General features: G+C 39.8%; 2 protein-coding genes across 2 annotated transcripts in view; one reads left to right on the top strand and one right to left on the bottom strand.

The window, feature by feature from the left end:
• Positions 1-2,446, top strand: part of plekhn1 (pleckstrin homology domain containing, family N member 1) — a 39,548-nt gene extending 37,102 nt beyond the window's left edge. Inside the window, exon 16 of the mRNA XM_061903952.1 lies at positions 1,753-2,446. Within this exon, the coding sequence (XP_061759936.1) occupies positions 1,753-1,937 (185 nt within the window). The 3' untranslated portion in view covers positions 1,938-2,446. The remainder of the gene's footprint in view (positions 1-1,752) is intronic.
• Positions 2,447-3,893: 1,447 nt separating this feature from the next.
• Positions 3,894-22,778, bottom strand: LOC133554791 (PPARGC1 and ESRR induced regulator, muscle 1). The gene is made up of 4 exons (XM_061903951.1): positions 22,630-22,778; positions 19,386-22,306; positions 11,987-12,103; positions 3,894-4,312 (listed from the first exon to the last, which is right to left on the bottom strand). The coding sequence occupies exons 2-4, from the start codon at positions 22,279-22,281 to the stop codon at positions 4,185-4,187; spliced, it is 3,141 nt and encodes a 1,046-aa protein (XP_061759935.1). The 5' UTR covers positions 22,282-22,306; positions 22,630-22,778; the 3' UTR covers positions 3,894-4,184.
• Between the last annotated feature and the right edge of the window lie 205 nt (positions 22,779-22,983).

The raw sequence follows: 22,983 nt of genomic DNA, 5'->3' as shown, positions 1-22,983 counted from the left end.
ATTCTGTCTTGACACTTTGTATTGATATTTTCTATTACATTCTTCCCTTAAATGATAATGTGTACAGTGATTGTTTAATATGTATTTTTTATGTATGTCGCTTTGGATAAAAGCTTCTGCCAAATACTTAAACATAAACACATATAAACACATGAAAGTCTTTATATCATCTAAAACCACCAATCTGTTTCACTGGAATCAGAATAAAACCAAATTCTATTTTACCCCATAATTTTAGTATTTGAAACAAAATTGGGTTGGAAAGCTAGACTAAATTTAGACTTGTATAACACTGTATAGCCACTGTCCATCTGATTGTCTAGTTAACTAACATATAGTAGCCCCCCCGCCCCCAAACACCACCCCTTAGTCCTAACTTTTACCCCTGTTGGCTTTTACAATCTTTCTCTTCATCATTAATTTAACCTTATTTTATTCAAGTATGACATTTTAAATGTAATTAATTTCATTGACTAGCAATTCTATTATGGTCATACTCTTGTTTGCTAGCGGCTACGACTTCAGTATTATTGAAGATCTTTGCTCCTTTTTAACTCTGTGGTAATATTATTTTCACGAAATACAACCAATAGTACGTTAAAGTTAAATCTTACTTGTGAAAAGTAATCCCCCGATTCCTATTTTCAACAGTTCGCTCATTCGGGCAGGAAAACGCTGAACACCAGCCCATCTTTGTTTTCTACCTGTCAACTGTCAGTTTCAGCTGCTCGCCGGCACCTCATTACCACTTCAAGATGGTGGCCGAATTTTCCGCGTCACAGCAGCCAATGCTGCGTCTACTAATAAAATGTCTAGAAAGTAAATACAAAAATAATTTTATCTTTAAATACGATCATGATTTCTGGTTATGTCAGGCCAGCAGAGAAGGCCTGGCTGGCCATGACGGCACACCACTGATAGATAATAACAATAATAATAACTTAGACATAGACTTAGGCAAAGTTTATTGATCCATATGGGAAATTATTCCACACAGTAGTTCAGTTTCAAAGGATGGAAAGGGTAAGGATGGAAAGCATAATGCAGGTATTAAGTAGACTAAAAATGTACCATAGTAGCAATATAAAATATATCTAATATTTACATATGATATGTATTGATATATTATTGGATTATATTTTATTATATTTTATATGAAAATAATATAATATAGATAGAGAATAACAACACTGGTCACATTAACAGTGATGTGAAATTGTCATATTGTTACATCCTTAATTTAAAATGCACACCCAAAACAAATCCGATAGATATATTTTTTTGTTGATATCAGACCGATAATATCAGATCAGGACACCCCCAATAACTACAAAGAAGTCAAACACATGAGACAAACTACCACAAAGATGCTGATGCAGCATGTCTTCTCTCAGGTCCAACATCCCAAATGTTCAGCCGGTTGAATAGACAAATAATCGTAGAAAGTCTTCACAGAAGAGTAGAAGCTGTAATAACTTTTATTTTTCCCATTACTTCTGTCTATTTGACTCCATTTAGACATGCGTAAAAGGAGCTCCAATTGGAGAAAGTGTGCATATTGAGACGTGATGTCAACTTACGTGCCACTGCATTTCTCTTTGCAATGAGCACATGCCACAAGCAAGCGGATACATGTTTCTATGCCGCACTGAATGAGCAGAAACACCTCCATACACAATATGGGAGTTCTGTTTCCAAAACCGTAATGCTTGAATATATTATAAAATGTCTGTCCTTTGTCGCCCTTGACAGATTTTCATTCATACCTCAAACCCATAGAGCCAGACGACCAGGAAATAGACTATGACAACATTTGGGAGTACGATCGCAATACCCCGATGATTCAGTCGACGTCTGGAATTCCCACACACTGGACCGGATTACACGGCGGGGCCAGAGGCCTTGGTGCCATGGCGACCCAGCAGAGATGGTCATAAAACACAACAAAAAAAGCCAGCACTCGCCTAGGCGTGTGCAAACAACGGATCTTTATCTGAGGGATCATAAAGTCAACTGGTGCAGATTGTGCTGGCCAGTAAGCGTACAGTAGAGTCAGAAGTTTGTACGTGTCAGCAGGCAGATGAACCACATGGAAGAAAAACTCTTTGAAAAGTCCAAAGCAGACTTCACCTTTTAAATGTGATGGAGCAAACTTTACTTTAATTTTGTTTTTATATTGCATTTACAGCATTTCTATTTGTTTTTGTTTTTTAGTTAAAACTATCAAAAACATTCCAGCAGGGCTTGTTTTTAAGGAACTTATTGTATATATTTTGTAAAAAGTGTACATTTTATTATGTTTTATGCAACCCTGTCTTTGACTAACAGGTGACCACAGTCAAGGTGGTCATAGCACTACTGCTTCTTTCTGATACATGAGTGGCTTCTTGATTAATATTTGTTTGACGTGTTTATTTATATCGAAAAAATAAAAGTGGTAAAGTAAGCTGACCCATTTTATTGTCTTTTATTGTCACCACACTTGTAATGTGAGTCAGTACAAGAGCTGCATCAACATATTTACAAAGTATTTGTATACAATAGTATACTATTCATAATATTTAGAGCAGGGGTGTCAAACTGACTTACCGAACTGGTAAAATCACGGCATGATAAATTAAAAATAAAGACAACTTCAGATTGTTTTCTTTGTTTAAAAATTAACAAATCATGTTTTTTTTTGTTTGTTTTTTTACAATTACATGTTGCGGTTAATAGAATTCTATCTCTATTTGTCTTTGTGGAGGTTGCCCTCCAGGGGGTTCTTCGGACCACCAAGCACCGACATGAGAGCCAGGTTTAGGGTTACAATACAGTTTTATTCTGTAATAATTTCCGCAGTTTGCTTTCCAGTGTTTTCGTCTATGTGGCAGACTTGCTGTTGCTCTCCCTCCAGCTCCAACAACCTCTCTCCTCCCGGCTGCTGCTTATATAGGGCTACAGGTGATTAGATGAAAAAGCCCACCTAGGCCATCTACTCACCTGTCGCTTTCTTCAAGGCCGGTCCTGGCAAACCCCATTCTGCTGCACGCCCTAAGGCCACGCCCCTTGCACGGTCGTTATTTATAGTTTCTGAATAAATTATGTGATAATGTTCATCAGTCAACTCATTGGTGTTAATTTTTAATCAAGATGAAAAAATAATATCAATATCAAATTACAGGATGTTATTTATGTAGTTTACCCATTTTCCTCGACTGGTGCACTAGCACCATTTAGTATGTTTTTTTTTTTTTTTACTTTTGTAGCATAATTTACAAAGATACAAATAATTTTTATTGCGACATCTAGTGGACACATTTAGAAAAGCAGTTTCTTTAATTCAAAAAGGTAGGCTCATTTTTGTACTTAGCACACTCATCCCGCGGGCCCTGTTGAAACCTTTTCGCGGGCCTAAACCGGCCCGTGGGCCTTACATTTGACACCCCTGTTTTAGGGTATTCATGTTTAGTCAGAGAGGTATTATTGTAACATTGTAGTTTGCAGCGGTGCAGAACTACATTGGATCACACTACAATTGGGCTGGGCCACCAAATAAGGCCTAAATTTGGCATTTAATTTTTTGTAGCCCCAAAAAAAGGTTGTTCTAACAATACCTATTGTCTACAAAACCCTACATTTGCCTAGGCTCACCAGTGTCACCTACTGGAGAGTAGCATCAATGACACATTTCTCAATTTATTTGTGAATAATACTACATATCATAATCATATTAAAAGGTCAATACAAAAAAAAAGGTGACATACTGTATCTGCAAGGAGGTTTTTTTCCAGCTAAGTTTTATGAGTTTATGCTGCCCTCTAGCGTCAGTTAGCAGAAACAACGAAACATTGACTTTAAAATTGATTGACTCCCCCAACCACGGACAAACACAATAAAACACATGAAACAAAAACTTTTACATCAATTTTAAATCACACGACAAACGTTTTTTCCAGGGTATTTCCAGTCATTAAAGTAATTACTGAATAATCAACATTAATTGGAAACTTAGTAAGGGAAATAAATAGAACTAAAGTGCCTCCAGTACATCCAAGATTTTAACACATACAAAAAAACCTAATGTGAATAAAAATACATTAATTTGGTCATTCAAAGCAGTCTTCAACAAAACTCATGATCATTAACAGATGTGCAAATCAGCACAGATTTTTTTTAAACCTAATCCTAAATGTAGTGCCAAGTCATTTAGATATATCAAGACCCATTGAGGGCGGTAAGACACTTTTGTTAGGAGTGGGTGCCACCTCCACTTTGGCAAACTTCCGCAGGTATCGAATGGCAGACAGAGCACTAATGTTGGCCAGCAGAACTGTATGGGGGAAAAAAAGGAGTCATCAGCACACTATTGAAATATACGAGTTTGGGGGTCGGCAACCCGTGGCTCTAGAGCTACATGCGGCTCTTTAGCGCCGTCCTAGTGGCTGTCTGGAGCTTTTTCAAAAATGTTTGACAAATGGAAAAAGACGGGGGAAATATATATATACATAGATTCTTTTAATATGGTTTCTGTAGGAGGACAAACATGACACAAACCTTCCGAATTGTTAGAATCCCACTGTTTATATTAAACATGCTTCAGTGTAGGGCTGGGCGATATATCGAATATGCTCGATATATCCTGGGTTTGTCTCTGTGCGATCTAAAAAAATTACAGTCAGGCTGTCCCCTGACAGTTTGTCTATGTTTTAATTTTTTCCTCCGCATTTGTCTGTTTCCTCTGTGTTTAGTATCTCCTGTCTTTAGTTCCTGTCTCGTGCTCTTATTTTGTCAGCTTCCTGTCTTGTTCCCTAAGTGCTGTGTTCCTCCTCAGCTGCGGCTGATTGGCACCTGGCCACACCTGTTGCCAATCAGCCCGCTCCTCTTTGTACCTGCTTTGTCTTGTGTCAATTGTTGGATCATTGTATTGTCATTCGGACTTGTATTGTTGTAGCCACATGTCGCACTTGTCGTTGCTATCGTGTCATGTCATTTTGTTTCAGCTACTACCTGTCGTGCTACATTTTGTCCTGGTTGTCGTAGCGGTAAGCTGTTTCTGTTAGCAATTAGCTGTTTCAAGTTTTTCCTGTTTGCTCCATGCTAAAGTTCCTTTTTGTTTTCTAGCTTCTAGTGCTAGCTCCCTTAGTTTGTTATTCCGCGCACGTGCGTGCTTTTTGTTTATACCCTTTGTTTGTTCTTGTTCTATTATTTATATAAAATCGTGTTTTCTTGCTCAATGCCTGCCTCCTTCTCTGCATCTTGGGGTTCGACACCAAATAACTTTAACAATTACTATTTTGTGAGTATTCAAGTATACATTCTCATGCAGTTGTATTTAGCTGCGGGCATTACACTGCAGGCTTTTCTCACTCTTTCTTGTCTCACCTTCTCACAGAGTATTAAAACAAGCGCACCTTGTTAGATACGTCACATACTGTCGCATGTGTAATGTCATAACGCTTTCGCCAAGCAGAGAGGTAGCGGCATGGGTAAAGTTAGGTGTGGCAGGTAGTGTAAATGGATCGGTGCGAGTGGTAATACGAGAGAGAAAAGGTGCCAATCTGGTAACAAATGGAGGAAGGAGAATTCATTCCCAAGAAAAACAGCAGGGGGTCCATCGTCTGGCAGCGGTTTGGCTCCAAGCGCAAAGATGTTGAACAGACAATTGTTACATGTCAAGTATGCGGCTAAAGTGGTGCTACAAAAAGTAGCAGCACTACTAATTTGTCACCCGCTAGAGAATGACTGCTTGAAACGCCGTATGTCAACATCTCCGACCGGTGCCACACCCAACAAAATGCCGAAGTAACCACCCATCCATTTACTACCGCTTATTCCCTTTGTGGTCGCAGGGGGCGCTGAAAATCGGATGCATTACCAGCAGGATTTGAACCTCCGCGCGTAGAACCTAATGGATTTCTAGTCCATGGTCTTAACCTCTCAGCCATGATAGCACATGCCTAAGCAACCAGCACTGACCCAATTGAGCCTGGTGTCTTCCATTTCCAGATCGACACCTTATGAAAAAAATAGTCAACAACAGAAGGAGATAACGTCCGCAGGAACCTACCACATAGCAAAGGACATACACTATTTGATTTACTATTATGCAGCTCATTTTTAGTTGACAGTTATTCAAATATCTTGCGTGACATCATGCACAAAACTGCACTTTATTTGTTTTAAACTATTGTAGTGGCGTTCTGTACAAAAAGTGCACTTTAATTTAGTGACGTTTTGTTATGTCATCTTAGTGACATCATGCACAAAAGTGCACTAATAGCCTGTTTTGAAATGTCTCTGACAATCTTGCACTTTCTGTTTTGAAATGACATGAATATTTGTGCCGCTGCGTAAGAACTGTTTAATAAATACAGTTTTGGTCAATTGACTTAGTTGTGATTTTCCTCTCTGCATAAAAGTTTAAAATGAGCATATGTTTATATATATATATATATATATATATATATATATATATATATAAACAAAAAAATGGCGCCCGGACGGGCTGCAGCATCGCGGAGCTCTTGCTGAAGATGAAACATTTGGCAGAAATACCGGACAACTCTGCAAACTTTATGGCTGGCTCACATCGTGGTCACTCCGTGATCACGTACGACCGCCAGACACTTCTGGATGTGGACATATCGGGCCGTTTTGGACTGATAGACGCGTGCTTGCTAGACCTGCTAACTAGCATGGGAATACTTCGGCGGCTACATCCAGCGGCCTGTGAAGCAGGGGAGTATAGTAGCAGCGGGGGCCGTCTACGTAGCAGACGCCAGCGGTGTGATCGGAAACGCGGATGTCGAGCGGGGCTAAAAACAAAGCAGAAGGCTAATCCCCACAGAACACCACTTCCCTCCATCCTGAAGCCGGATTTAAATGGAAGATGCGAGACTACTGGTCTGGGTAAGGAGTCAGTTAAATTAGAACAAGTTTTTTCTGCTTTGATTGTTTCAGAGTTGGACATGTGTTCTACTGAGGTGGCAAACTATGATGCGTGCAGTTTATCAAAGCAACAAACAAACAATCGGAAAATTCCCGTTGTATCAATTCCTAGATATGGTCGTAATTACACTAAATGCACTGGGCATAATAAACACAACGTTATTAGTATTGCTACTACGGATAATTTGATCAAAAATTCCCTAAAACACCCCACTACCTATAATATGGGTTTTTAAACATAAGATCATTGTCTCCCAAAACGTTGTTAGTTAATGATATCATTAGATACAACAATCTTAACGTCATCGGTCTCAGCGAAACCTGGCTTAAACCAAACGACTTTTTTGCGCTAAATGAGGCATGTCCTCCTAACTTTACACATGCGCATATTGCCCGTCCCCTTAAAAGGGGTGGGGGGGGGGTGGGGGGCGGGGGGGGTCGCACTAATATACAACGAAAACTTCAACCTTAGTCCTAACATAAATAATAAATATAAATCTTTTGAGGTGCTTACTATGAGGTCTGTCACACCGCTGCCTCTACACCTGGCTGCTACCTACCGCCCCCCAGGGCCCTATTCGGACTTTATCAGTGAATTCTCACAGTTTGTTGCTGATCTAGTGACGTACGCCGATAATATAATCATAATGGGGGACTTTAATATCCATATGAATACCCCATCGGACCCACAGTGCGTAGCGCTCCAGACTATAATTGATAGCTGTGGTCTTACACAAATAATAAATCAACCCACGCATTGCAACGGTAATACGATAGACCTAGTGCTTGTCAGGGGTATCACCGTTTCCAAAATTACGATACTCCCGTATACTAAAGTATTGTCCGATCATTACCTTATAAAATTCGAGGTTCAGACGCATGTTCATCAAACTAATAATAATAATAACTGCTATAGCAGCCGCAACATTAATACGGCCACAACGACAACTCTTGCTGACCTACTGCCCTCGGTAATGGCACCATTCCCAAAATATGTGGGCTCTATTGATAACCTGACTAACAACTTTAACGACGCCCTGCGCGAAACCATTGATAACATAGCACCGCTAAAGTTAAAAAAGGCTCGAAAAAAGCGTACCCCGTGGTTTACAGAAGAAACTAGAGCTCAGAAATTATTATGTAGAAAGCTGGAACGCAAATGGCGCACGACTAAACTTGAGGTGCACCATCAAGCATGGAGTGATGGTTTAATAACTTATAAACACATGCTTACCTTAGCTAAAGCTAAATATTACTCAAATCTCATCCACCATAATAAAAACGATCCTAAATTTTTCTTTAGTACGGTAGCATCGCTAACCCAACAAGGGACCCCTTCCAGTAGCTCCACCCACTCAGCTGATGACTTTATGCAATTCTTTAATAAGAAAATTGAAGTCATTGGAAAGGAGATTAAAGACAATGCGTCCCAGCTACAAATGGGTTCTATTAACACAGATACGATTGTATATCCGGCGGATACTGCCCTCCAAAATAGTTTCTCTCATTTTGAGGAAATAACATTAGAGGAATTGTTACAACGTGTAAATGGAATAAAACAAACAACATGTTTACTTGACCCACTTCCTGGGAAACTTATCAAAGAGCTCTTTGTATTATTAGGTCCATCAGTGCTAAATATTATAAACTTATCACTTTCCTCGGGCGCTGTTCCCCTAGCATTCAAAAAAGCGGTTATTCATCCTCTCCTTAAAAGACCTAACCTCGATCCTGACCTCATGGTAAACTACCGACCGGTGTCTCACTTCCCTTTATTTCAAAAATTCTCGAAAAAATTGTTGCGGAGCAGTTAAATGAACACTTAGCGTCTAACAATCTATGTGAAACCTTTCAATCCGGTTTCAGGGCAAATCACTCTACTGAGACAGCCCTCGCAAAAATGACTAATGATCTATTGCTAACGATGGATTCTGATGAGTCATCTATGTTGCTGCTCCTTGATCTTAGCGCTGCTTTCGATACCGTCGATCATAATATTTTATTAGAACGTATCAAAACACGAATTGGTATGTCAGACTTAGCCCTGTCTTGGTTTAACTCTTATCTCACTGATAGGATGCAGTGCGTCTCCCATAGCAATGTTACCTCGGACTACGTTAAGGTAACGTGTGGAGTTCCCCAGGCTTCCGTTCTTGGCCCTGCACTCTTCAGCATCTACATGCTGCCGCTCGGTGACATCATACACAAATACGGTGTTAGCTTTCACTGTTATGCTGATGACACCCAACTCTACATGCCCCTAAAGCTGACCAACACGCCGGATTGTAGTCAGCTGGAGGCGTGTCTTAATGAAATTAAACAATGGATGTCCGCTAACTTGCCCTGCGATGAGGTGGCGACTTGTCCAGGGTGTAACCCGCCTTGCGCCCGATTGTAGCTGAGATAGGCGCCAGCGCCCCCCGCGACCCCGAAAGGGAATAAGCGGTAGAAAATGGATGGATGGATGTCCGCTAACTTTTTGCAACTCAACGCCAAAAAAACGGAAATCCTGATTATCGGTCCTGCTAGACACCGACCTCTATTTAATAATACAACTCTAACATTTGACAACCAAACAATTAAACAAGGCGACACGGTAAAGAATCTGGGTATTATCTTCCACCCAACTCTCTCCTTTGAGTCACACATTAAAAGCGTTACTAAAACGTCCTTCTTTCATCTCTGTAATATCGCTAAAATTCGCTCCATTTTGTCCACTAAAGACGCTGAGATCATTATCCATGCGTTTGTTACGTCTCGTCTCGATTACTGTAATGTATTATTTTCGGGTCTCCCCATGTCTAGCATTAAAAGATTACAGTTGGTACAAAATGCGGCTGCTAGACTTTTGACAAGAACAAGAAAGTTTGATCACATTACGCCTGTACTGGCTCACCTGCACTGGTTTCCTGTGCACTTAAGATGTGACTTTAAGGTTTTACTACTTACGTATAAAATACTACACGGTCTAGCTCCATCCTATCTTGCCGATTGTATTGTACCATATGTCCCGGCAAGAAATCTGCGTTCAAAGGACTCCGGCTTATTAGTGATTCCCAAAGCCCAAAAAAAGTCTGCGGGCTATAGAGCGTTTTCATTTCGGGCTCCAGTACTCTGGAATGCCCTCCCGGTAACAGTTCGAGATGCCACCTCAGTAGAAGCATTTAAGTCTCACCTTAAACTCATTTGTATACTCTAACCTTTAAATAGACTCCCTTTTTAGACCAGTTGATCTGCCGTTTGTTTTCTTTTTCTCCTATGTTCCACTCTCCCTTGTGGAGGGGGTCCGGTCCGATCCGGTGGCCATGTACTGCTTGCCTGTGTATCGGCTGGGGACATCACTGCGCTGCTGATCCGCCTACATATATACATATATAAATATATATATATATATATATATATATATATATATATATATATATATATATATATATATATATATATATATATATATATATATATATATATATATATATATACATATATACTGTATAGGGCTTCACAATGGCAGAGGGGTTAGTGCGTCTGCCTCACAATACAAAGGTCCTGAGTAGTCTGGGGTTCAAACCCGGGCTCGGGATCTTTCTGTGTGGAGTTTGCATGTCGTCCCCGTGAATGCGTGGGTTCCCTCCGGGTACTCAGGCTTCCTCCCACTTCCAAAGACATGCACCTGGGGATAGGTTGATTGGCAACACTAAAAATTGGCCCTAGTGTGTGAATGTTGTCTGTCTATCTGTGTTGGCGACTTGTCCAGGATGTACGCCGCTTTCCGTCCGATTGTAGCTGAGATAGGCACCAGCACCCCCCGCGACCCCAAAGGGAATAAGTGGTAGAAATGGATGGATTAATAGACTGTATATATATATATATATATATATATATATATATATATATATATATATATATATATATATATATATATATATATATATATATATATATAAATGTGTAATATATTAAATCTGCTTAGTGACAACAATTATCTTATCAGACCGAAAATAAGCAAATATCACCCTTATTTGAGATATTTAATCTTACTGAGATTTCAGTTTTTGCAGTGTAGCCCTAAATCACGAGTGTCTCAAAGGGCTGCACAAGCCACAACAACATCCTCGGCTCAGATCCCACATCAGGGCAAGAAAAACCTGAACCCACTGGGATGACAATGAGAAACCTTGGAGGTTTGCTGTGGTCTGGAACAACAAGGCACACAAACAACTACCAGAAATGGAGCCAATATTACATACAGATAATGTGCCATGAGACATGCAAATATGAATTGAATTAAGAGGGCTTGAAGGAAATGAAATGAGCTCAAATATACCTACAAACATAATGATGCCTTATGTGCATACAGCTAGCCTGTATAGCATGTTGGCATCGATTAGCTTGCAGTCATGCAGTGACCAAATATGCCTGATTAGCACTCCACACATGTCAATAACATCCACAAAGTTCACCCTTGTGCCTTCACCCACAACAATAAAAGTTTGGTGGACAAAATGAGACAAAAAAGGGGTGGAATAAAACACGTCTCAGAAAGTCCGAGAAAGTTGCACACGGTAAACAAACAACGGTGAGTTCAAGGACCGCCAAAATTAGTAGGACAAAACGGCGCTCGCCAAATAGTCTGAGAAGTCTCCATTTTACTAATGTTTTCCAATGTTGTAAAAATGTGTAGAATGAATATTACATTTCAACATTTTTGTCAACAAAGATTTTTGTAGGCCTGCAACACAGTCATTTTGATAGTAGGCTAATATAGACACTTACACCATGTGTTATCTTCATTATAACACTTATACAAGGCTTGTACAATTTTTTGGGCTCCAGACAGATTTTTTCTTTTTTTTTTTAATGGATTTTCGGTCTAATAGGGCTCTTACAACATTTTGGGTTGCCGACCCCTGTACTAGTTAAACAGATAACACTATCATTATTATTGTTAAAGTTAGCATTTAACACGGGAGGACATATTGTCGTCTAATATTGAAATCATTTCAGGAATGATTAAATCCAGTTTGACACGTTGTGTTAAATACCACACTGTACATACCCGCCTTCCATGTGTCTCCAACTTGGGGGTTTGCCGTCTTCAGCAACCAGGAAGCAAAAGCAATACAGACCAGACACATGTCTGATTGTCTGCAGGGGAGGACGGACGCATTTGTCCCTGCGAACAAAGCAAAACATCTTCAATCCCAGAATGCAACAGCACAGCGTGAAGGCCAATGAAAGGTCAGGGTCACTATCGTTGGCTTCAGTACAACAACAGCTGAGCATTACAGCCCTTTGATATGTTGGCACTTCCTACCATGTCGTGCTTGACAGACAACGTGTGGTTCTTACATTGACACCACGTCCTGCTAAAGTTCAAAATAACTACAGTGGTCTTTAATACAATCCACCGCAGTTGCATGTGGGGTCGTTTAGGTCATTTCCTCTGCTCTCTTTACCAAATTAGAGCGCCTCCTTCCTGCTTAGAAAGGACACTCGTTAAATTGAGTCAGGTTATGACGTCCCATCTGCTTTTTTACTGCTGAAGTATGCCACGTGACTGTGGGAAAAGACTGAAAATCACCGAAAACCGTCTGTAAACTCCGATAGCACAGACACTTCACTGGCCATTTAACCAAAATTCCAAACTTTAAACACTGTAATTGCAATAGAACATCAAATTAGTCGCACATTTCTGAATATCCCAAAGTCCTTTTTCAAAGAGTCTTAATGGTGTCATGCTCGTGGAAATTAGTAGAATTATATTAATGGGGTCACATAGTTGCTGTTGGCGTGGCCCAAGGACGCAGAGACGGCTGACGATGTGTAGGTAAGACGGTCCCTTTAAGCATACTTGCCAACCTTGAGACCTCCGATTTCGGTTAAGAGGGGACGAGTATAATTCACCAACTCGAGTATTTCATATATATTTCATGTATATATAAATGTATATATGTATGAAATACTTTCAATGAATTCTAGCTATATATATGTATTTTATTATATATATAAATAAAAGAAATAGTTCAATTTCAGACGGCACCTATCAAATACACAGTAATAGAAACACAGTTGTTCTACTAGCTGTACTGTGCTTGCTGGTTACTAAAATAAACAACAACAACACTTACCTTTCACAATTTGAGTAACCTTTGTTCTGCCATTTGCGTACTTGCAAGAGTCACTTGCTGTCAGGTGCACAACACCACGTAAATCGTTGGCCAATCAAAAAGCAACCCCATAACACTATAGCTAACATTCACCAGGAGATGGCAACAGACAACATAGAATCACTCTATTATAGACGGCGTCGCCATGGCTGTAACTTCCTCGTTCTTCTGCTTTGTCTCCTTGTGTGTGCAGTTTTTTATTAAAATCCGTAGATGTTGTAACGTGATTGGGCAGGTAAGCTGTTGATATAACAGGAAAGCGGACGTAAAAACAGGCTGTCCCCACTCATGTCCGCATGGAGCTGGAGGGGGCGTGAATTTCGGGAGTCTCCCGGAAAATCCGGTAGGGTTGGCAAGTATGCTTTTAAGTCATGAAGGAATATAGGTAAACAACACATGCACTGTGACAAACAATGAACCAGCAATGTCAGAAGGAGATTACCGGGCATGAAAAGCTTTCCTGGCAGGCAGAGGTGGGTAGTAACGCGCTACATTTACTTCGTTACATTTACTTGAGTAACTTTTGGGATAAATTGTACTTCTACGAGTAGTTTTTATGCAACATACTTTTACTTTTACTTGAGTATATTTATAGAGAAGAAACGCTACTTTTACTCCGTTCCATTTATCTACATTCAGCTCGCTACTCGCTACTTTTTTTTATCGATCTATTAATGTTTGTTTTGGTTAATGACAGAGCTTCAAAGTAGAATCCACGCATGCCTGCGTTTCACCAATCACATGCAGTCACTGGTGACGTTGGACCAATCAAACAGAGCCAGGCGGTCACATGACCCGACTTAAACAAGTTGAAAAACTTATTGCGGTGTTACCATTTAGTAGTCAATTGTACGGAATATGTACTGTACTGTGCAATCTAATAATAAAAGTTTCAATAAATCAATCAAAGTGTAAAGGGAAAAAAGTCACTTTTTATTTCAACCTGTCTTCACAATAAAAGTGCCGCTCCATCGCGCCTGCGCTTACAAAATAAGAGTCTCCGAAAGCCAGGGCAAACAAGCTAGCAAGATACGGAGTTGGCCGCCAATGTATTTCTTGTAAAGTGTATAGAAACGAATATGGAAGCTGGACAAATAAGATGCCAAAAACCAACGACTTTCATGTGGTATTAGACAGAAAAGAGGAACTTTTTTTCTCCTCCATTTGAATCGTGGACGTCTGATTCCAATCAATGAAAGTCATCAGAATCAGGTAATACACCAATTTATATTCTTGTCTTCATGAAAGATAGGAATCTATATGTTAAACATGCATGTATATTCATTAAAACACCTTCAACATGTGAACAAAAATGGCAAAATAAATAAATATAAATTATATACTGTATATATAAATGTATATATATATATATGTGTATATATATATATATATATATATATATATATATATATATATATATATATATATATATATACATATATATATATATGATATGTGGGTATAAATGATTTGTGTGTGTATGTATATGTATATATGAGGTAGATCACCTCGACTTGGTCATTTACTAAGTAATTGATAAACGTTGAAAAACTTATTGGGGTGTTACCATTTAGTGGTCAACTGTACGGAATATGTACTGTACTGTACAATCTACTAATACAGGTTTTAATCAATCAATCAATCAATCAAATCAATGAATGCCTACTGAGGCTATGGTGCTGTTAAGTTATTGTGGCTCAATGTGCCATTTTTTAAATTTTATTTTAATGGGACCCTGAAAGGGAATAAGCGGTAGAAAATGGATGGATGGATTATTTAATATATATAACTGTTTTAGTTGCTTAAGAGATATTCCTGGCTCTGAATTTGCTCATTGCTATTTTTATGTTTTTGTGCATTATTTGTTGCCGTATTCCGGTTACTCATCAGTTACTCAGTACTTGAGTAGTTTTTTCACAACATACTTTTTACTTTTACTCAAGTAAATATTTGAGTGACTACTCCTTACTTTTACTTGAGTAATAAATCTCCAAAGTAACAGTACTCTTACTTGAGTACAATTTCTGGCTACTCTACCCACCACTGCTGGCAGGTGAGTCTAATCATCAAGCCGGGACAGGTGGAAACAATCAGTGCTCCAACAGCAAGTCAGAAACGAGGGATGTAAAAGCGCTGACACAGATGGTGCCAAAATGGATACATGGATGATACAGCAGAGGATTGGGAGAATGTCGTGTGGTCAGATGAAATCAAAATAGAACTTTTTGGTATAAACTCAACTCGTCGTGTTTGGAGGAAGAAGAATACTGAGTTGCATCCCAATAACACCATACCTACTGTGAAGCATGGGGGTGGAAACATCATGCTTTGGGGCTGTTTTTCTGCTAAGGAGACAGGACGATTGATCTGTGTTAAGGAAAGAATGAATGGGGCCATGTATCGTGAGATTTTGAGCCAAAACCTCCTTCTATCAGTGAGAGCTTTGAATGGTTGACCAAATACTTATTTTCCACCATAATTTACAAATAAATTCCTTAAAATTCCTACAATGTGAATTCCTGGATTTTTTTCACATTCTGTCTGTCACATTTGAGTTGTACCTATGTTGAAAATTACAGACCTCTGTCATCATTTTAAGTGGGACAACTTGCACAATCGGTGGCTGACTAAATACTTTTTTGCCCCACTGTGCATAAAGCTAGCCTAAACAGCGTGTTAGCATGGATTTGCTTGCAGTCATTCACTGACCAAATATGCCTGATTAGCACTCCAAAAAGTCAATAACATCAACAAAGTTTACCTTTGTGCATTCGCACACAGTTTTAAAAGTTTGATGGACAAAATGAGACAAGCAATCGAGTGGCATAAAATATGTCTTTCTATGGCCTCCTTGAAGAAAGTTATTAATGTAAACACACTAGGGTGAGTTCAAGGACCGCCAAAATTAGTAGGACAAAACAGCGCTCGCCAAATACTCTCATCAGTGAATCATGTTTAATAAATAGTGGGATTTCTAACAATTCGGAAGGTTTGTGTCATGTTGTCCTCTTACAGGAACCATATTAAAACTAAAATATATTTTCCCCCTCATCTTTTTCTATTTTCACACATTTTTGAAAAGGTCCAGGGAGACACAGGTTGCTGACCCCTGGATCACGTGGTGAAAACAATGTAATGCATATGCCACACACACATGCGGTGCTGTAAACAGGCACAGACAGCAAAAAAACACACAAGATGAGGTTAATGGTGAACACTTGCAAAAAACTCTTGTCTGGACATCAAAGTACAATTACTTATTTAAGTCAAGATCAAAATAGACACCAGTACCGGTCCGTGACGCATTCGCTACCGGGCCGCAGATGAATCATTTGTAAACAACTGCATTTTCTCCGACTTAACTTTCACCTGTCCCACTGGACACACCAAAAAGCTTGTTTATAGATAAATTTACAATAAGAGTCCTTATAGGAAGTTGCCATTTGTTATATTTTTTATAACTCTGTGACATGATACAATGCACATTAATGAACATGTCCAATATAAATGTGACAGATTGTAGCCAAAGGCTGATTTCCATCTGCAGTCCCCAGCAGGTTGATGGTAACCTCATTGCAAAATAAAACTAAACAAGCCTAGGGCTCCCACTAATTCAGCGTTAGAGTGAGTTGTATCTTTCATGTACTTCTTTTTTGCTGTATTTATCTAGCACAAGTGGAAAGACGTGCCCTGAAAGTAATGCTTAAATTAAACCGGTCCGTGGTGCAAAAAAGGTTGGGGACCAATGGATTAAAAGACAACAAACGTATATCAGAATAATGTGGAGGAGTAGTAGTTTGCTTGTCCACATGACAATGACAAGGCTGTGTTGTTAGATCACTGGTGATCTAGTGGTTAGGACTCGGCGCTCTCACCTCCGCGGCCCGGGTTCGATTCCCGGTCAGGGAACTCAATTTTTACCATGAATTGATTAACGTGTTGAAAAACTTATTAAGGTGTTACCATTTAGTGGTCAAATGTACGGAATATGTACTGTACTGTGCAATCTACTAATAAAAGTTTCAATCAATCAATTTCAAAAAGATTTTCCTATTCTACCTCCCATTCTCAAAACATTTCGTTGCAGGGCACCCAAAATTCCGTTGCCATGTGGATGAAATCCCGCAATTGAGGATCGGTTTCTGGTTGTCCTGTGTTTTGTTCCACATGTGCTTGTTTTTGTCCTGAGTCACACCTTTGTCTTGCTCTACCCTTGTTTCCTCCAATCAGGTCTCTCCTTTCTTTAGCACAGGTGTATTGAGTAATCTAATTAGTCGATGTGTTTATGGTGCGTTCCATCTACCACAGATGTTGGAATTCAGAGCTGGGAATGACGTCAGTTATGAGCCTTCCAGTTACGAAGGTGGAAATCAACATAGCCACACCCACAAACGCTATTCTTGTGCTTGCCTCATCTGAATACAAACTATCCATCCATCCATTTTCTACCGCTTGTCCCTTTCATGGTCGCGGGGGGTGCTGGAGCCTATCTCAGCTGCATTCGGGTGGGTGGAAGGCGGGGTACAGCCTGGACAAGTCGCCACCTCATCCCAGGGCCAACACAGATAGACAGACAATATTTACACTAACATTCACACACTAGGGCCAATTTAGTGTTGCCAATCAACCTATCCCCAGGTGCATGGTTTTGGCGGTGGGAGGAAGCTGGAGTACCTGGAGGGAACCCACGCAGTTTTGGGGAGAACATGCAAACTCCAGACAGAAAGATCCCAAGCCCGGGATGAACGCAGGACAACTCAGGACTTTCGTATTGTGAGGCAGACGCACTAACCCCTGTACTGTGCTGCCCGAATAAAAGCTACTTCTTGGTAAATATGCAACCTTCAAAAATGATGAATGAAAAGGAAATACAGATGCTATTGCTAGAAAAGTAGAACGCATAAAACACCTAAAAAAAACAATGATAAATTACAATACAGTAACATTACCATATATAAACTTCCAACATTACATGTATAATTGTATATAATTGAACAATGTTTATGTTGTGTACAAAGTGTATTTATAATATGCTGTACAAAGGACATTTCATAATTTTTGGAAGCTCATCTTGTATTTGACATTGTTTATAGAGTTAGGCGCAATAAGTGTTCAACTTCAGCCTAAACCCTTTAGGTCTGCAACATTTTTAATTTTTGAATGTACAACTGTTTGTTCGTGTAAAACTGTTTGTTTATTTTGTTGACCAATGACTGAAGAAATAACAAACTAAACTAAACTAAACTAAACTAAACTAAACTAAACTAAACTAAACTAAACTAAACTAAACTAAATTAAACCAAACTGCTCAGAAGTGTTATTAAGGGGTATTACAGACACATCTATTATTCCACACAACCACTGGTGGTCACCTTTGTAAGCCACTTCAGGGTGCTGAAGACTCTGACTTTTCGTATAGGAAATCCGACCAGTTGAAACTTTCAAGAAATTACCTGAAAATTCAGACTACCCAGGACAAATAGAACGCACCTCAGGTTTTCAGTTGGCCGTATAGTCTTCGTCAGGTCATCAGAAGCTGCTTGTGAGGAGTCCTGCTCCATATTTATATGCTCCCAGCTTTTTCCTGTTTTTGCATTTTTTACATTCCTGTTAATTATAACGTGTTACTTTTGATTCTAATTTCATACTTGTAATTGGGTTCACCTCACCTTGCTGTCACATCTCGATCGTGACAGAATCTATACAATACTTTACCTAAAATTGTTCTCGCCTGGACATGGCTCTAGACTCTAATACACCTTATTCGAAAAACACTTCCTGTAATCTTATATAAATACATATCATCAACTTAGTTCTGGTTTACAATAGGTAACATATAGATACAATCTTAAAACAACAAATTAGGAACAACAAAATGTTGATGTTAACACAAAAATACCAATGTAGGAGAATGACGGCAACAAGAAAACAGACCTCTGCAGCCAAGTAGAGACTGTGGAATGTGACTATAATGATCCAGCATCCAGAGGTGAGTCACTACAACAGCGCATGCAAATGTTATTTTTATTTAATGTTCAACTGTTGTAATTAATGACACAGCATGACAAATCTGTTAAACCTATTAGTTTATGTTACTGCTTGGTATTTTTGGAAGCTTGTCTAAGCACTATAATAACAATCTTGCCCGTTAGAAAAGCAACACGAGATGTGGCTAGCTGAACACCCACTAATGTTACAAAATAGGTTCATTAGTAAGTTAAATGAAGCAAAATGCCTTTTCAGAGCTTCCGAGTCTACCTCTGTTTATGTGACTTTATATGATCTTACTTGGATTTGGAACAGCTCTTTGCAAGTCCTCATATCCGTATGGTTGTGTCGATATCCATCTAGAGATTGTATCTTCCCTTTGAAGGACAAGTGGATCAGGACCGTCCATGTGCCCTAAAAGTCTCAGAGGAGGGGTTGTTTTCGCAAGGGATTGAACATTTTGCTTCATGGGTACAAGAGACAAAGGGCTTGACCTCTTGTTCTGGATTGCACGTCCACTGAGGTGAACGTTCCTAAAAGAGAATGTCATTTTCCAAAAGAAACTGTCTCGCATGTCGCCATCAGAGAAGAAGTTCTCATACGTGTCAATTAAGGAATGAGTGGCACCTGATTTTTGGCTGAACCTGCTCACAACTCTGACTGGACCACGGCTTTCATCATCCTCGTCTTCTGAGGAATCATCCGAACAAGAAGAGGAAGCAAAAAAGTATTCATAGGCTTCAGGGAAGTCTAGCTTTTTAACTGGTAATGACTTTTTGTGCTTATGTTCTGTGACAAAAGGATAGAAAAAGGTGTCCGTATCAAACTGGGAAAAGAAATGATGGTAAGTTTCAGGGACAGAATTTCCTTGCATGGTGCTGTCTATGGTGTCATCTGTAGCTGATTGGCTTGAAACGTCTTGATTTCTTCCAAAGAAGTACTGGAATATATCGGTGAGGGAGAAACTGTAGCTGAGTGTTGATGAAGATGAAGTCTGTGTATCTCCATCGCCTAAATAGTCCAACTCTCTTTCTTCGAAGGTTTGCAAACTTTGGCCTACCCATGTTTTGCTGCACGACTCTGAATCCAGAGCTTGCAGATTGGACACGCTTAGATTTTTTGAAATTGTCCGAAGCCCCTTTGGAAGGCTTCCATGTCCAAGTGAACCAGCCAGGGACTTCACCTTCATCGTCTCAGGAAGAACGTCACAAGGTGGCGAGGGTTCACTTTCCCATAGCAGTACACACTTTGTTGACTTGGAAACAGGATTTGACTTGACTGCTTTACGATGTTTAAATGTGTCTTCACCCGTTTGCAGTGAATCGGACTCAACAGGCTCAGAAAGAAAGCCGGAATCGCTTGGTTCCTCATTCTTCTTTCTCAAACCCAGGATGTCATTTATTGTCAGCTTCTCCATCTCACTCCAAAAAGAAGACATTACAAAAACAGGATGTCCATGTCTTGATGTTGGGATGGTGCTTTCATTGTCAAACTTTAACTTGGTTGATAATAATCCTGTGTCATGATCTGCTTCCTGGTGTGAGGCCATGGTTGGGGACGTTTTACCACTTCTATCTCTGGTGTCATTTGGACAGGGAGATGAAGAACAAGCAATGTTTAATTCATAGGGAGACACTGTATTCGTTTTGTCTCTTGCACAGCAGGATGATGGAGGTGGGTTTTTAGACATTGACGACTCTGCATTTGTTTTACCCTTATTGGTACTTGGAATACCATCGGACAAATTGGGACTTTCGTCGTCACAACTCCAATGATGTTCTGTTTCTTTAATAACTTTACTGGAAGGTCTTTTGGTCCGCAAGCTTTTATGACGTAATAAATCCACAAAATCAGTTGTTAATTCATCCATTGGGTACCCTTTGTTTTTACACCTCTGGAGATCCGTGTTGGTTAAGGTTAAGTTTTGAGTATCAGACATGAATGAAAGATCAGCCTTTTCAGAATTGTGATTATTTTGATCCAGGTTATGACCCTCCAGCTCCATCTGTTGCTGGGCCTCAGTCTCTCTTTGACACCCTGTGCGCATGTCTCTGACAGAATGTAGAGCCTCAACGGCCAGGACAGACTTAGCAGAGTATATTTTGTCACTCTGGCAACCTTCCACAGCATCACCATCATCACAATCCCAGTCGGTAACCGACTTGACTTCTGCTTTGCTGCCTTCCAGATTTAATTTAGCGTCACAACAAAGAGGAATAAAACACACACCATAAGCATACTCTTCACTCAGTAAATCATCTTTATGTTCATCTCTCCTGCTTTTATCTTGACATGGACTTCCACATGGAAGAATGACCCTATTAAGATCATTTGTGACCAACAAGTCCATCTTTTGTTCTTCAGTTTGAGATACAAACCCAGTACTGCTAAGACATGAAGTCAGATCTTGCTCCTCGTTTGTATGTCTGTCATATCCACTCTGGGCTGACAACACACTGAGTCGTCTTTTCCGCTTTCGCTTCTTTTTAACTGAAGTCAAAGGAGAATTTGACCCAGGAGGGTCCTCCTTGTGATCCCTCTTTCTGGGATGACAAGATTGGGAAATGTCTGCCTCTTTCCTTTCTGAGCACACACTGCCATCAGGTAGGTCACAAGGCTGATGAGGAGGTGATTGATTGGTTCCGCTCTCAATGCATCCTCTGATAAATGTTTTGTCAGTCTTGAGCTCTGAGCCAGGCCAAGCTTTTTTTACTGTGTTTATTTCACTGATGTCGTTCCCTTTGCCAACTATTGTTTTATCTCTGGCTGGCTGATCACAGCAGGCTTCTAGTCCATTACGGCATAGATTGACCTCCTCTGGATTTGACACTTTGCTTTCTCTTAAGCCTTCAAAGAACATATTGACCGACTGCAGGTGAATATCTTCCTCACTGCCTGACAGGATACTCTCCATTCCACTGATGGTTTGTTGACCGAGGCCAGTCTTTACAGAAAAGTTATTATGGGTGTAGGTGGCTGTGCTGTTTAGGGAGTAATCCAACTCTTGGAAGCTTCCCTTCTGTTCAATTGTCTGTGTGGTTTCAACAAGCGCATACTTTTTGTCATCACCGTCACTCAGCCCAGAGTCGTATGCGGTCGCCAGCAATGGAGGACGCAGGCTACACTCTTCGCACGCCTCATAAAAGCATTGCCAGTCACGGTCGCAGATCTCCACGCTGAACTCAAAATCCTCCATTTTAACATAAACGAATCAACACGACCTGAAAAGAGATGTGAACGAAAAGGACACAAGCACTTGAAAGTCACTAAAACAATAGCATGTTAGCGCTTAGACTAGCTATGTATCACTAAATTGTACAATCAAAGATAGAACCTTACTCAAAGAAGTTGATGTCTTTTTAGCTAAATAACTTAACAGCAAAAACAAAGCCTTCTTGATTGAGGTAAACATTTTTCACTTTGTTGATATAATCCTGTCTGGTTTAGCAGCAACTTTTAGGGTATCTCTAACAATGGCTTGAAGATAATAATGCAGCAAAAGAGACATAATAAAAATCTTTGTTTGTATGTGTAAGGTTCCTACCTGCCCTGCAGGGATCCTACAGGAGGTTCTGAAGATCCACAGGTCTGCAGGGTGGACAGCACCATGTTTTATTTCCTGAGGCTGGTGTTCTTTATTTGCATGCGTCACAACAAGCCTCATGATTTGATAAATATAGAGCGATGCTTCTGATCATGTAATACACATCATGCACTTAGCCATCTCCAACAGAAGCGTATAATGTTTCACAACTTTAAATAGGCCACCACACTGGAAAGGGCTAAACTTGTACAGCATGTGTGCTGGGGGTCATATTGTGATTTTCCTTTATTTTAAACACTTTCTTGTGGTCTACATATAATGTCATGAACATTTGGTTTCACAGACCTATCTTCA

The sequence above is a fragment of the Nerophis ophidion genome, linkage group LG06, assembly GCF_033978795.1.
Source record: "Nerophis ophidion isolate RoL-2023_Sa linkage group LG06, RoL_Noph_v1.0, whole genome shotgun sequence".
Lineage (NCBI taxonomy): Eukaryota > Metazoa > Chordata > Actinopteri > Syngnathiformes > Syngnathidae > Nerophis > Nerophis ophidion.
Note: the sequence above shows the minus strand (reverse complement) of the source record. Positions and strands in the feature narration are given on the sequence as shown.

What these genes read in the sequence shown, in the direction of transcription:
- LOC133554791 (XM_061903951.1), bottom strand. Translation starts at nt 22,281, where the DNA reads ATGGAGGATTTTGAGTTCAGCGTGGAGATCTGCGACCGTGACTGGCAA. An exon ending in AAGAGCTGTTCCAAATCCAA is followed by an intron (nt 12,104 to 19,385) that starts GTAAGATCATAT and finishes CTTTGTTCGCAG; the next exon opens with GGACAAATGCGTCCGTCCTC. An exon ending in TGGAGACACATGGAAGGCGG is followed by an intron (nt 4,313 to 11,986) that starts GTATGTACAGTG and finishes TCCCCCATACAG; the next exon opens with TTCTGCTGGCCAACATTAGT.